The 15,354-nt window shown below is 46.5% G+C and overlaps 2 protein-coding genes across 3 annotated transcripts; both read left to right on the forward strand.

The window, feature by feature from the left end:
• The first annotated feature begins 363 nt into the window (after positions 1 to 363).
• On the forward strand, positions 364 to 4,144 carry LOC119365023 (protein BREAST CANCER SUSCEPTIBILITY 1 homolog). Its single transcript, XM_037630603.1, has 14 exons — positions 364 to 658; positions 893 to 946; positions 1,027 to 1,097; positions 1,176 to 1,283; positions 1,401 to 1,669; positions 1,797 to 1,902; positions 1,988 to 2,049; positions 2,164 to 2,264; positions 2,430 to 2,616; positions 2,724 to 2,818; positions 2,907 to 3,036; positions 3,134 to 3,299; positions 3,540 to 3,658; positions 3,745 to 4,144. The coding sequence occupies exons 1-14, from the start codon at positions 579 to 581 to the stop codon at positions 4,048 to 4,050; spliced, it is 1,854 nt and encodes a 617-aa protein (XP_037486500.1). The 5' UTR covers positions 364 to 578; the 3' UTR covers positions 4,051 to 4,144.
• A 405-nt stretch (positions 4,145 to 4,549) lies between these two features.
• Positions 4,550 to 7,224, forward strand: LOC119365024 (actin-related protein 2/3 complex subunit 2B-like). Of its 2 annotated transcripts, none has more exons than XM_037630605.1 (9): positions 4,550 to 4,757; positions 4,846 to 4,912; positions 5,012 to 5,365; positions 5,449 to 5,526; positions 5,621 to 5,747; positions 5,827 to 5,918; positions 6,011 to 6,067; positions 6,417 to 6,608; positions 6,703 to 6,818. In XM_037630605.1, the coding sequence occupies exons 1-8, from the start codon at positions 4,699 to 4,701 to the stop codon at positions 6,576 to 6,578; spliced, it is 996 nt and encodes a 331-aa protein (XP_037486502.1). In that variant the 5' UTR covers positions 4,550 to 4,698; the 3' UTR covers positions 6,579 to 6,608; positions 6,703 to 6,818. The 2 variants fall into 2 exon arrangements, with proteins under 2 accessions (XP_037486502.1, XP_037486501.1); XM_037630604.1 differs by having other exon boundaries at positions 4,574 to 4,757; positions 6,417 to 6,468; positions 6,703 to 7,224.
• The last annotated feature ends 8,130 nt before the right edge of the window (positions 7,225 to 15,354 follow it).

Here is a 15,354-nt window from a genome sequence, read left to right on the forward strand (position 1 = left end):
ATTTTCCACATTTTTAAAATCCTACCACATTTCTAAAATTGGTGAATATTTTTAAATTCAATTGTTGGTTGAAACCCTGAACATTTTTTAATAATGAAGCATTTTGTTTTACAAAATAAAACAGGGCGCCCGCCCCGCGCTTGGGCTGGCCCAAAAGCGTGCGGGGGTTCGCGTTTGCGTGCTACCCGCCGCGCAGGTCAATGAATAGGAGGTATCCATCAGCTTTCCTCGAAAAAAAAAGGTATCCATCAGCTGCCGCCGGAGGTGGACCGGGGTTTGCTAGGTCTTCCTGCTGTCGCCGCCAATCCTACGCACCCTTCCTGCAAAGCAGCCAGTTTTCCCACAGAAGCTCCCCCCGCCGCCCTGCCCGAAAATTTCGCGCGGATGGCGCCCGATTCCGAGCCGCGTCCACGCGCCCTCGAAACATTTCCTCCTTCCCGCTGGCGCCACTTCTTCCCCCCCCCATTTCCAGAGCCGCCCCGGGTATTTCACCATCACCGCCTCCAGAGCTAGCCTCCTCGCGCCATCACAGCACAACCCTTCTTCGTCTGGAGTGTTGTTAGTCAGGAGCGGCGCAGATGGAGGGCATGAGGAGGTTCGTCAACCCGCTGAAGCTCAACGTGCAGAAGATGGAGCTGGAGCTCACCTGCCCCGTCTGGTACGCCACCTCGCCCTCCCTTCCCTTCCCCCCCACCCCGCATCTTAGTTCTCTGGATCCAGATGCGGACTGAGGCTACAACTTTGTATGCTTCTCGCGAGGATCCCATACAATATGAGCACCGATAATACTTGCATACAAAAAAGTGGACTTTCCTAGATCTGGGTCCGGGTAAAGCTTTGCCTCCTTGATTTGTACCGACTGATGATCTCAATTTTTCTTTTTTTTTTGCAGCCTGAAGTTGCTCAGCGCGCCTACGATGCTGCCGTGTTGCCACACATGCTGCAGGTTACTACCCTTACAACCTAACCGATGTGCCATTCTCTCTACTCACATCGCCTTGTGACGAATTTCTTGAATTTTTCCAGCAAATGTGCCACTCCGCAGGCTATGAATGGCCACAGCTGCGCCATTTGCAAACTAGCCTACCATCCTCAAGGTACACATCGTGGTAAACCGAGGCGTTTGGTTACGGAGTTTTCACTAATTGCTCGCCTGATATCGAAACCACTTGCAGATTTAAGACCTGCTTCTCAAATTGAGGCGTTAGTGAACATTCAGAGGAGCATAAGCTCTACGGTCAGCAGCATGTCTCTGCAGCTCGGGACTCAAGCAGACATTCATGGTACACTATTGACCAATTCCTGTTTTTGTGCTCTCAGAACAATAAGCACAAGGTTTCTTCTAGTTGCGAGACCATACTAGTATGTTGGTTGATTTGAAAAATTCTTCTTTTGGTCAGTTGCAAAGGCTACATCTCAAGGAACTCCAGAATCAGGAACGACAAGTTCTTACAACCTGGATGCTTCAAAGCTGCCATGTAACCAAGCATCTGGACCTGCAAATGAAAATGCTGATGGTGTGCAAGCAATGGATCCTGCACCAGGAAACAGAACTAATGATGTGGCAGTTGAGCCAACGGTTATTGTACAGACAGGACCGTGTGGGTCTCAAACTCCTGTTGGCTCTGGGGATCTGGAATGTGATAGCAATGACCTTGAAGGAGAGTTGGTAATATTCTATCTTTTGCAGAGTAATAACTTGTTTCTACAAGCAAATTTGCTTTTCCCTCTCTTTGCATCTGGTATATCCTCTTTATAATGAAAAATCTCACTCCTGAAACCGGTCATTCTGTCAGATAACAAGCGGATCACCTCCTCAGAGTACTTTGAAAAGAGGGCCAAATGTAACAGATGACAGTACTAGAGGACTGAAGAGGCAAAAATCCTCAGATCAGAGTGAAAGTAAGTACTATTTAGTTTCTAACTAGTTACCTTTCTGAATTTCCAGAAATGGAAGACACTAATGTGATTGCAAACATCAATGCAGAACAACCAAGTATGAATGCTGCATGGAAATGCGAGTTTTGTCACTCTTCCGAAATCAGTGAGGTCAGACAATGGGCAAAATTTGATCTGTGTGCTTTATTCACCCACCGCTGTTTGACTAGCGATGCCACTGACTGTTTGTATACTGCATAATCTAATGTACTTTTTAAAACTCAGTGTACTGGCCCTTTGTTGCATTGTTTGGATGAAGCACTAGTGAAGGATGATCAAGCATGGAAATCTAATGTTCTCCATGTCCACGAGAAATGTGCTGAATGGTATGTTCCATGCAAGATTTGAGCTTATCTTTCTGTATTTACAAAAAGGCTTACTTCTCTGACTGAAAACATACATTTCACTTTGCATTTTTGTGGTTTTGTTTGTCTTATATGGCTTGTTTCTAGTATCTGTGTTGTGATTACTAAGTTACAATACCAATACAGGGCTCCTCAGGCATACTTTGAAGGTGATATGGTTAAAAAGTTGGAGTCTGAGTTGGCCCGCTCTTCGAAGATGAAGTGTGGTATTTGTGGATTAAAAGGTGCGGCACTGGGCTGTCTTTTTAAGAGCTGCCGCAAGAGCTACCATTTACCATGTGCCCGTGGGGTCTCAGGCTGCAGATGGGACGAAGTAAGTCCTGCATCCTTTTTTTGATCTGCATTATGTTAAAATGCAGTTCCTTTTTCTGGTAAACATTTTCTCAAGTCCTATAATCAAATAAATGTGATGTGCTTTAGGGAGAGTTTGTTATGCTGTGTCCTACCCATTCATCAAAGAGGCTGCCATGTGAGAGATCGAAGTCAAAAAACAAGAAGGCCGCCCAGCCGCAACAGTGCGTTCTCTGCGCATGTTATTTATGCTGCATTTTGCTATATCTGCATCTGTCTCTTGATGGACTTCACCTTTCCTCAATTTGCCAGACCATCTTCTGAAACAGTGCTTGGTGATTTGAACTCACCATTCCCGATGGAGATGAATGAACTTTGGACCTCACTTTGTCCGACAAGTGAATGGGTGATATGTGGATCTGCCCTCTCTGATCAAGACAAGGTAATTCTTGCTTGTTTGATTATACCATTCACATACTATTACCTTGTGTGACTGCTCCGATAACAAAGTTGTCTTGGTGTCTCTGGAAACTTAACAGGAAATCTTGGATCAGTTTGAGTACCACTCAGGCGTCACAACAACCAATAACTGGAGTTCAAACGTAACTCATGTGCTTGCCAATACCAACGAACATTTAGCATGTGGCAGGACACGAAAGGTTCTCCTGGCCATACTTGCTGGGAAATGGGTTGTCAATGTGAATTGTAAGTACATGTCCTCTGATGACCAAGTTCTCTTGATTGGTCCCACTTTTCCTTGACCACTGCACATGTTAGACACAATAGTTTGCTTACATGTGGTCACTTTGTTTTGTATTTATCCTGGCTATTAAGCTTAGCAGAACATTACTTGCTGTGTGGACATTGTGCGTGAATTTACTTTGGTTTCCCTTGTTGCACCCTTTTTGGAAGGAAGTTCTTATACAGCATTGTTCTGATATTTAGGGCTGAGTGCTTGCCTGGAGGCTAAAAAACCAGTCCCAGAAGAGCCCTATGAGATTTGCTCTGATGTCCATGGCGCCATTGATGGCCCCCGTATAGGAAGACTACGAGCAATGCAAAAGGTTTGTATAGGAATTCATTGAGAAAATTAGCAAAATGTAAAATAAAATCTGAACAGGCTATTGAGTGCACATCTTTCTTTCTGTAGGCACCAAGTCTGTTTTCAGGGTTGACCTTCTACTTCATTGGCCATCCTCTGACATTCAAGGTTGAGCTTGATGAATTGATTGCCGCGGCAGGGGGATCAATTTTGGGCAAGGCTGATCTCTCTAGCACATCCCTGATTGTTTACAACAAGGAAGTTCCGAATGGATGTAATGAAGACGCTGTTGATGAGGTTTTCAGTAAGAGGGAAGCTGAGGCTCTAGACCTGGCAACAACATTTGGCTGCAGGGTTATTCCTCATACATGGGTTTTGGATAGCATAGCATCCTGCACTCTTCAACCTATCTGACATTGTATCTACCTTTTTTGATCGAGAGTACATTTGAAATGCTGTAACATGAGCACCGAATCAAATGAAAGAAAGATCTTCTCTTTTCATCGTCGGTGACTTTGTGTTGTCACACTCTTACCTTTCTTGCCAAATAAAAGAAAATCTTATGTTTCACCTACCGACCGCGACTGGTGCAGCTGGTCTGCTATTTCTTCTGGAAAAATAAACAAGAGGTGAAACTTGTAGGATTAGGTTTGCTCTAAAAGACCCATCTTGGGCCGATTTTAAACTGGAAATTTTGTTCGACACCTTTGGGTGCCGTTCCAAAAATTTCTGAATTTGGCTACGCAGCTGATCATTCAGTGCTAGAGCAGTGGGAGAAAAGCATGGGATGATTGTGGAGTGAATTGGAAACAAAGCAAGGGTGAAGGGAGGCTGAGGTCACTGGGTGTCTAGGTAGGTTGCTTCTGAAGCAGTCCACCAATAACATGGAGAGGTCCCCTTCAGGCTCTCCAGTCTCACCAGTCAGATAGTCACCCTTGTCCTTTAATTGTTGGTGTGGTGTTGCCTCATGCCAAAACAACTCCTGAACCTCTTCGTTTTCCCACCATCATCACCAGGGCCATTATAAAGGGACGGCGCCCGTGGATCCCCGGCAGCAAAGCCATGGCGTTCTTCAACGGCGGGTCGCGGGCGCTCGTCGAAATCCTGACGAGGTTCCAGAGGTGCTAGCTCATCTTTCCAGTTCGCATTTCGTTCCGACTGAAGCAGAGTTTGACTTGATGTCTTTTGCTCATGCTTGGATGCTTGCAGCTCTGAGAGGCCAATGCCGGTGGACCACACCTTCTTCGAGTTGGGATCAGTGCGATACCATGTACAGGTGAATGATCCCATCTTCGAATCAGCCACAAACCATGTGTATATTTGTTGTCAGCGGTGCTCTCAGAAACTGCCAGCTGATCGAATGAACTATGTGCAGGCCTCGGCGTCGGACCCCGAGAACGTGTACCTGTCGATATCGACGCCGTCCCTCTTCCACGAGGCGTCGACGTCGACCTGCCTGCCGGAGTTCACGCTGCAGGAGGTGAGGAAGATGTACCACAAGTTCGCGGAGATCGTGGAGCCGGCCAGAGAGGGGTACGCACTGACGCTGAAGCTCAACTTCTCCGGCCTCACCAGGCCGAAGGATCGCGCCAGGGCTGTCCGGCAGGTGTCGCTGCTGCAGTCCATCGTCCTCGGGTCGCAGCTGAAGCACCTGCTGGGGAGCCTCGGCTCCTCCGGTGCCACCAAGCTCGTGTACAACCACCGCGACCCCTTCTTCGTCAGCAGAACGGTACGCCACTACTGTCTTGCTTGCGAGTCCCGTGGAGACGAAGTTCAATTGTAGTGCTAATGGCGTGGCTCTTGGCCCTGCAGCCGGGGAAGATCAACGCCATTTTCCCCATGCGTTTCCGGGACGACACGGACGTAGCCGTCGCCACCTCCTTCTTCCAGGTGGGTGCTCGACACCAGCCAGCAGTAGTAGTTCAGTACCCACCCACCTGCTTTTTCCCGTGCCCCTAGACCTGAGTGAGGTGTACGGATGCAGGAGCTGCAGGACGCAGGGAGCTCGTACGCGAAGGCGCCCAAGTGCAGCTGGTCGGCCATCCCACCACCGGAGCTGCGGGGGGAGTCCGTGCAGCACCTCACCACCAACGGCGGCTTCGTCTCCTTCGGTACGTTGCGTTGCTCCCTCTTGTCTTGTGTCGCCTGGAGTTGGAGTTCTCCGACGTGCTGGATGTATATGATTTGCAGACATCTTCGAGCGGCACGTGAAGCGGAAGAGGGCCGCCAAAACGGCGTGGATCCTGCTCAACTTCCAGGCCTACGTCAAGTACCACATCAAGGTTAGCTCCATCGGCTCCCAATTTTGTTTTTGAAAGTAGCTCGACCGGGTCCCAGTTAACGCTGGTTGTATCATGCGTGTCCGTGGACGCAGTGCACCCGAAACTACATTCAGAGCAGGATGAGAAAGCGGCAGGAGAGCTTGGCAGAGGTACAGACTTCCCCCCAAATTTACAAAATAACAAGGCATAGATAGAAACCAAGAAAAGTGTAGGGAAAATTTTACTTTACATCATACGCGGAATACTTCTATTCTATATATACGTACTTCATAAAGAAAAGCGTACAGTTTTGCAGGAAAAAAGGGTACGTGTTTATGGGTTTATCGGACATTAAAACCAATAAACGGAAAGAATGAGAAGAATGGATGTAAACACGCTGTCATTTGTACTTGCCTACCTTTGACAACTCTCGCAGACTACTGAAAGAGTTTGGAATTTCGACGTTCCCGTAGCTAAAACCAAGTTTGTAGTGATTACCGTTTGTTCATTGAGCTGCAGGTAATCCAAAATGCGAGGCTAAGGGGTGGCCAGGATAAGAAGAAACTACAAGGTAACTTTACCTGCAAACTCCAGCTCTTTAAGCAAGCAGAATTCCGAAAAGCTGCAGATACCGCAACCTCACCGACTCATTTGTTGTTACAAAGAGAATGTCGGCTGTGATTAGATCCGCGGCTGAATTCACGTGCCCCGGTAACATTAATTAGTTAATTAACCACAACCGAGCGGTTAAACTGCGGGTAGTTCCAGGAAGAAGATCATCAAGCCTTTTCCTTTTGCCTTGCAGTGAGGAAGAAGAGCAAGAGAAGGCTGTTCAGCCTTGGCAAGGCCAAGAAACTGCAGAAGGGTTTTAGGTCCGTCATTGACGGGCTCCGACGGCTCCGGCTGAGGATCAGAGTGAAGGCTCTGGACCGGTTCAGGCGGTGCTTTGTCATGCCCAAGCTCGCTACGAAGAAGCATGATTACCTCAGACTAGGAGCATGAACAAGGATCCCATTCTGATGTCAGGACACGCCCTCAAGCATAGACATTCAGAATATGAGTTTCAGGCTAGCTTTCTTCAGGACAAAGAGCTTTTGCAGGTTGTTTTCGTGCATGTGCAACCTGGCAATTTGGCATTATCAAGTACAGTGGTACTACATACTACATGCTAAAAGCTAGACAGCATCGCCGTACATGATAATGATGTAACTTACTGACCAGAGGAAGGACACTTAGATAATTTCAAGGATCGATGTCGTGCAAGGGATTCATGGTGTTTTCATGTAGTACCTATTAATAAAACAGAAATGGCCAAATCAATTTTCTCTGTCGCACAGCAAGAGGATACGCAAAGCTAAATGGCCATAATATACTTTCTTCTACATAAAAAATATGCATCTAAGAGCATCTCTAGTTGAACACCCTCTTAGGATTTAAGGGTCTCTAACCCATCCCCAAAAGAGGTAGTCTCAATAACCATTTTGGCCTCACAAAAAAAAGCCCCTTTCTCTGAACAGACAGGGGCAAATCATTTGTTGTATTTGTTTAGACAATTGTTTCATTTGAACATTTATTGTGTTTGAATTTGAATTTTTAAAAACAACAATAAGTTTAAAATGATGTTAAAATATTTACATCGTTCAAATCAATGTTTGAATTAATATGCTGTCAAAAGATAGTTGAAATGGATTTGAAGTTTGCAAAAGGAAGTGGGATATATCAAAGGAAAGTTTAGGAAGTTAAGTTTTGGGGATTGGTTAGAATGCAACCTAGAAAAGCCGGATTTTTGGGGGATTCAAGTTTTGGGGGTGGCTTTTTACGAGTTAAGTTTTGAGCTTCAACTAGAGATGCCCTAACTAATACTCTTAACACCCTTTCAAGCTCAAAATGGATCTAAAATATTGAATATGAGAACACAAAGTCTATGTTGTTCTATAGTCTAACGCTTGATGAAGAAATATGCCTGAATCTCTCATGAGACATTGGAAACGAATAGTTGTTGTCAGTGATGGAAGCACATCAACCATGCATCCACGCCACATATGCTTGGTTAGCTTATTCTTATATGGATAATAGACAATCTGAATAAGATCAACACCATCACATAGAGCGAGGTGGGTGCACCACATGAACCAAGATCAGTCGAGAGCCGTTGAAGCCGTAGACACTACCAGACATGACCTTTCCAGTTAGCTATAAATTCCATTGCTAGCAAGCAATCAAGGCGATCCAGTTGGGGGTTGGTGACCCCAGGTCTCTTTGCAATTGGTGAAAGTGCATCCATTGCCCCCTCGTGGGTTTTTGGTGATATATGACAACTTGATTAAAGGACCAATGTTTGTTCAAGTATATTTGAGAACAAGTCCCAAAAGAAGCAATTTGGAAAGATGGTTGTTGACCCTCAATTCTTCACAAACGTTTGGCAAGGTTAAGGACATCTTCTATAGCTTTTAGTGATCCAAGATTACATTGAGTCCATATGTGTGCACAACTTATCAAAAGGAGATCCAGTTTGTGAGGTGATACTTTTCTTTCAAAGTGCTTAGAGATCAAACCCCAAAATCACTGAACCTTGAATTTTTCCATGACTTTATCTTACATTTTACACTGTTTGGAGCCACCAACTCAGATCCACTTGGAGCCCCGACTCCATTCCAAAGAGATAGCTCTTGTGCCAAAGTGCCATTCGGAGCCTTCGACACATCTACGTTGGAACCTCCAAAATTATTGTGCAAGCCTCTGTTGCTTGGTCGAAGCCTCCGAACCATCCTTGTTAGAATATTCCAAGTGTCCAGTAGCGTGCACACCAGTTCTAGTACCGACCCCATGATTCTAGTAAAGAAAGCGACCTTATAACTACCTAGTTACGGAGTAGTGTTTGACAACCACTAAGTAACTCACTGCACATCTCAAGTACATGTGACAATATCATGTCCAAGAACATAGCATTGTTATAATAAAAGAAAACCAACAATATTCCGACTATATGTCAAGTTGAGTCCGTCTAACCCCTTGTTTCTAACATGTATTCACATTGTTGATTCGACATCTTCATGTCCATGACCTACGAAACTTGGCTAGCAACCAATACATGTGCCAATATAATATATTAATATATCCATAATCTTTCTGATCTTAAACTAAGGACATGATCATAGTGAACAAGCCAAAGAACTTCATTTGTTTGAGTGCCAAAGAGAAGAGAATATATTATTTGGTAACAAACTAACCACTTCAATAATATGCTAGTTTGCGGGGTATACTTACCCAGGAGGTTCTACATAGGAGTATATGGCAATATTAAAGAACAAAATTTTTCAGGGTTTCCATGGATTGCAGCATAAGTTGCATTTCAAAGTGAATAATCAGACAATCCTATTGTCCATCAAATTATCAAAAGGACTATGAGTGGACCCCATCTGTCAACTTTCTTGTACCTCATATCTTCTCCTTTCTTTGTCAGCTTTCTTGTACCCCATATCTTCTCCTTTTTTTCTCCCTTTCACCCTCTTTCTATGTCCCTCTATCTAGAAATCTGTTCTATGTGCACGAACCCGCTGTTGTGATGCAAATGCTAGTGCCTGTGGGGTGCTGGAGGCCGCCTCAGTCGCCACCAGCTTTGGGCAAATTTGACAATTTTGACCTATGGATGAAATTATTTCACAAAATGAACTGCGCCTAAAAAAAATTCACTCAACTGACATTTTTGAGTGGCGCCCGACACGAAGGCGCCACACTACACTGTGTAGCGCCTGACTGACAGGCGTTGCACGCCTAGCCAGCGTCGCACCCGGATGATCCGAAAATTACTAAATCAGTGTGCAGAGCACCTGAGAGCTAGACGCCTATACAGTGTAGCGCCTAGCGTCTAGGCGTTGCACTAGTGGTTGCTTCATTTTGTAGTGGTAAATAATGCAACCACTAGTGCAACGCCTAGAGGCTAGGCGCCACACTGTATAGTGTGGCGCCTAGCTCTTAGGCGCCGCACATTGACTTAGTAATTTTTAGGCAGTCCGGGGTGCGACGCTGGCAGGCGTGTAGCGCCTGTCAGTGAGGCATTACACAGTGTAGTGTGGCGCCTTCGTGTCGGGCACCACTCAAAAATGTCAGCTGAGTGAAATTTTTTAGGGGCAGTTCATTTTGTGAAATGATTTCATCTACATGTCAAAATTGTCAAATTTGCTGCAACTTTGAGCTTTTCATGTGCTATCATCCTAGCCCTTCCAGTTTTTTGAAAGAAAGTTCGAGCTTTATTCATTTGAAATAATCATTACATCGTTTATGAGGATTGGTACAATTGCATTATGTGGTTCCTCAAACCAATCAGAAATGAAAGAAAATCTAGCCAACTTGGCAAGTTCATGAGCAACTTTATTTGCTTCTCTATTACAATGCTCGAATCTAGAAATAGGAAAATCACAAGCTAAGTGAAAACAATCATCAAAAATTGCAGCTGCTGCCCCCGACGATCGTCCTCCTTCGTTCATGGTCTCGATCACCTCCATATTATCCGATTTAACAATTATGCGATTACAACCCGTCCTTTGCGCAAGCGATAGGCCAAATTTTAACGCCAAAGCTTCAGCCATCAACACATCTACACACCAGTCAATCTTACCATTTCCCCCACCGATGAACCTACCTTTGTCATCTCTTAAGACAGCCCCGATCGTATCCCTGAGAAGGTCGTGATCAAAAGAAGCATCAACATTAAGTTTAACAAATCCCGTCGGGGGATTAGACCATCCTCCTCTTTTAATGGAAGCCTTCGGCGAGGAGGCATTAACAAAATTGGCAGCGAGAGCGCGTATCCCCATGGATATATGTTGTGCATTCTGAGTAGTCTCATTGTGTATCAATTTGCGCCTTTCCCACCACAAGTACCAGGCTGATATGGCAATCATGTCTCGCACATTACGAGTGCCCATAATACATAGTTCCTGATCTGGTAATGAAAGTAAATATTCCAAGATTGCCTCACCCGCATAGTCTATTTTACAAGCTCTGTCGATAATATCGTCCATCCCTAGTCTTCTCCACACTTCTTTTGCTCTGTCACATAGAAACAACAAGTGTTTTGTGTCTTCTAGCCCAGATGAGCAGGCAGGACACTTAGGCGAGACTTTCACATGTCTATTAGCTAAGTTAACACGACACGGAATAGTGCCGTGAAGTGTACGCCAAATAAATATGTTAACCTTTGCTGGACAAGCAAGCTTCCAAATCCTCGCCCAAATAGGATTGACCGTGGTACGTTCCATCCCATTGGTATGTCGTAACTTGTTCCCATATTGGTGGTCCCATTCCACAAAATAAGCAGACCGAACTGAAAAGTCCCTTTTTTGTGAAATTCCAAGCTATGAAATCTGGCATATCATGTTGCGATATCGGGATCGTAAGCACTCGCTGAACATCAATAGGCCATAGAGTCTGCGTGAGAAGATCTTCATCCCAACTATTTAGGATTGGATCAATCAAATCTGCTACCTTCATAACAATGGCCTCCCTTAGGGGTAACAATTTTACGGTTTACACAATTTGGAATCCATGCATCCTCCCAAATGCCAATATTCTGCCCGTTTTCCACTCGCCAAATATGACCACGCTTCAGGGAGCTCACACCCGCCATAATACTTTGCCAGGTGAAGGAAGATCCCTTCTTCAGGTCAGTGTTCAACAAGTCACCGTCAGAATAGTATTTGACTCTCAAAATAGTAGCACATAGAGAATCCGGATTCTCGAGAAGACGCCAAGCCTGTTTAGCCAGCATAGCCAAATTGAAACAATGGATATCCCGAAAACCCATTCCTCCTTGGTTCTTGGGTACACACATTTTCCACCAAGCCATCCAATGCATCCTCCTTTGGTTGTCCTCATCTCCCCACCAGAAATGCGCCATCGCGTCAATAATTCCTTTGCAATTTTTTTAGAAATTTTAAAGACCGACATTGCATAGGTGGGAATAGCTTGAACAACCGCTTTAAGTAAGATCTCCTTTCCTCCAGCCGACAGAAGTTTTTCCTTCCAGCCACTAATTCTCTGAACAATACGATCAATTAAGTATTGAAAACAATTGGTTTTATCTAAACCCACATTGGCCGGCAGTCCTAAATATTTGTCATTCAAGGCCCCAGTCATTATATTGAGAATTGTACACATTTGTTCTCTAGTGTCCACTCCCGTATTAGGGCTAAAAAAGATGCTGGATTTGTCAACACTAACCATCTGCCCTGAAGCTGCGCAATACGAATCTAGAACTGATTTTAATGTTTCCGCACTTTGCAAATTTGCTTTCATAAGGATTAAAGAGTCATCAGCAAAAAGAAGGTTCGTGACAGATGGGGCATCTCTGCAAACCTTTACTCCTGAAATATTCCCATTTTCTTCCGCATGCGTTAGTAAAGTTGTGAGACCCTCCGTGCATAACAGGAACAGGTAAGGAGACAGCGGGTCTCCTTGCCTCAGACCCCTAGTAGGTTTAAAGCTTTCACTCTCCTCCGCATTAAACCGAATACGATATTCAACAGTAGAAACACACTCCATAATAAAATTTACCCACACCTCACGAAATCCAAGTTTGAGCATAATCTCCTTGAGAAAAGGCCATTCAACCCGGTCATAAGCTTTATGCATATCCAATTTTATCGCACACTTCTTTGCCTGCTCTCTTTTTCTTGATGGTGTGGAAGCATTCGTATGCCACCAATACGTTGTCCGTAATAAGTCTTCCAGGAACGAATGCGCTTTGAGTTGGGCTAATAATATCTGGTAGGAACACCTTTAGGCGAGAGGCAATCATTTTTGCAATAATTTTATACACTACATTGCACAGACTAATTGGTCTAAACTGGGTTACCTTCTCCAGAGAATTGACTTTTGGTATCATCACAATCGCAGTATCATTCCAGCTAGATGGGATAGTGCAAGTGTTTACTGCTTTCAAAACCTCCTCGATCAGATAATCTCCTAACATTGGCCAAAACCTTTTATAGAAAATAGCATGGAGCCCATCAGGCCCTGGGGCTTTCAAATCCCCAATGTCGAACAAGGCTTTACGAACATCGTCAGCTGTATACGGAGAAAGGAGGGCATTGTTCATCTCAGTAGATACTCTCCTCTTTACCAGTGATAACACATCCTGATTAGGTTGCTCGATCTCTGAGGTAAAAAACTTTTTAAAATATTCTGTGATATGATCCTTCAATTCCGTATCTTGTCGCCAGTTGGTGGCAACAGATAGAGAATATGTGTGTGGAGTGGGGTTTCTGGTCTTGACCCGCACCTCAAGGTGACGGCATATGGCCCGCAGGTGGCCAAAATATCCTTAGGCCAACTCCAACGCGCGACCCCAAACGGACGTCCGGTTCATCCGCTTTTCGTCCGTTTGAGCCAGGAAAACGAACACGACCGTCCGTTTGCGGTCGTGCATCCAACGGGCACGCCCCGTCCCAAACCGTCTGGGTTCGTGGACTTCAATTTTTTGCACCCCCCAAAGAAAGAAAATAAACTAGCAAATAATACGAAAACATGATTATAAACATAAAACATCCATATGTCCATAGTACCAAAGTTCAACGCAGGTCTTAATTAAACTAAAACTTAATAAAAAGCATAAAAAAGTAGATAAAGGCCCGTCGCCGGTGGCCGTCGTCGTCTTTAGGAGTCGTCGTCCTACTCGTCGTCGCCGGTGAGTTCGACGTAGGGCGGTGGCTGCCACAGGTGGGCTGACGACCTCTACCAGACCGGAGGCGCCGGTGGCGCCTGCACCACCTCCTCCAGTGGCTCTTGCTCCTGCTCCGGCGACCGTGGTGGCGTTGCTGACCATGGGCCGACTCCCACCGATTCGGCCATCTCCGGCGCCATGCAGGACCAGCTCCACCGCTGGCCCACCAGACGAGGGTCCCACACGGCAAGGGGCTGCTCCTCGTGAACCTCCTCCTTGACGAAAACGTCTAGCTCCGGGATGGCCACGTCGCCGGCCGTAGAGAGGGACAACGCGGTTTCCAGGCCATTCCCATTGCCGCTCGTCGTGCGTGTTCATGGAATCCTCCATGACACGCCTCATGAGCCGGGCCTCCTCGTCATGCGTGGCGCCAGTGGAGGGGACAGAGATGGCGACGGCGTCAGCGAGATGCCGCGCACACGCCTACGGCCGCACACTTGGAGCGGGCTGTCTGCACGAGCCGGACACAGTGGGCGCTGGCCAACAAAGTAGGACCGTCGACGCAGTTTGTGCTCGTCGCGGAACCACGTGTCCCATAGAGGCGAGTCAATGCCATACCTGGAGTCCCACAGCAGATCCGATGGCAACGGTTGATCTCTTTGCGGCGGGCGCGACCGCTCACCGGCACCGCCGGGATTAGCGCGTGGTCCGTGGAGAGATGCCAGTTGTTTGGCAAATGAACATCTCCCCGCGGGAGCGGCATGGACGTCTCCCAGTACCGGCGGCAGACATCGACGTGGACGTACATCCTATTGCGCTGGCCGGCCACCGGCGGCGCGAGCTGAAAGGCCGGCGGTGCGGGCGGCGCGGATCTGCTGGAGCTGCGCCGGCCAGACGAGGAGGCGGCCTCGTTGTCGTGCTTCTCCTCGCCGCTGATCCAATGCCAGCCCATGGCGCCGGTGGGAAGGTTGGCGAGTGGGGGTGCGGTGGCGCTGGCTACGGTTTGCTCGCTCGTGTCGGGGCTCGAGGAGGCAGGCCGGCGGGGAAGTGGAAGCTGTTGATTGCCTGATCCAAGGCTTCCAATTTAAGAAGGACGACGACCGCATGATGTGTGGCTGACAGTAGGGGCCCGCCGCACGTGCACATTTAGTTTGGGCGGTGGAGGTAGGTTGGCGGCCGCCACGCGTCCCCGAGGCGGGCGACCCGCAAGCGCGTGCCCGTCTGTTCGGCGTCCGTGTAGACGCAAACCGAGCGCATATTTGCGTCGAAAATGCAGCGGGCCGGACGCCAAACGGACAAATTTGAGGACGCAGCCACGCGTTGGGCTGTGTTATATGTCCGTTTTGGTTCAAACGGACGCGCGCACACAAGATGGGATCGCGCGTTGGAGTTGGCCTTAGCTCATATGTCAAGGAGAACCATGTACTAGACTCGCATGCCAAGCAAGGACGTGCCAATACCAATCAAGGAGGAAACACCAGATGTCATTTAGTTATCTGAGGGCTGTGTCATATTCAGTGCAGCTCCCTCGGACATTCTATTGAACACGGTTTCCATTTAAGATTTGTCTATCTGTCCTTAATATTATCGAATACTACATTCATAAAGTAATATAAAACGTTTAGATCATTAAAGTAGTGATCTAAATGTTCTCGTATTTCTTTATAAAGGGAGTAGTAGAGTACTATATTGCTCGCAAAAAGAAAGTACTATATAACTTTCAGGAGCGGCGTTTCAGCTCCGGCAAAATAAAAATTTCGCCAAAAATAGCAAATAAATTCAAAAAATTCCGAA

This window comes from Triticum dicoccoides, chromosome 2B, assembly GCF_002162155.2.
Source record: "Triticum dicoccoides isolate Atlit2015 ecotype Zavitan chromosome 2B, WEW_v2.0, whole genome shotgun sequence".
NCBI lineage: Eukaryota > Viridiplantae > Streptophyta > Magnoliopsida > Poales > Poaceae > Triticum > Triticum dicoccoides.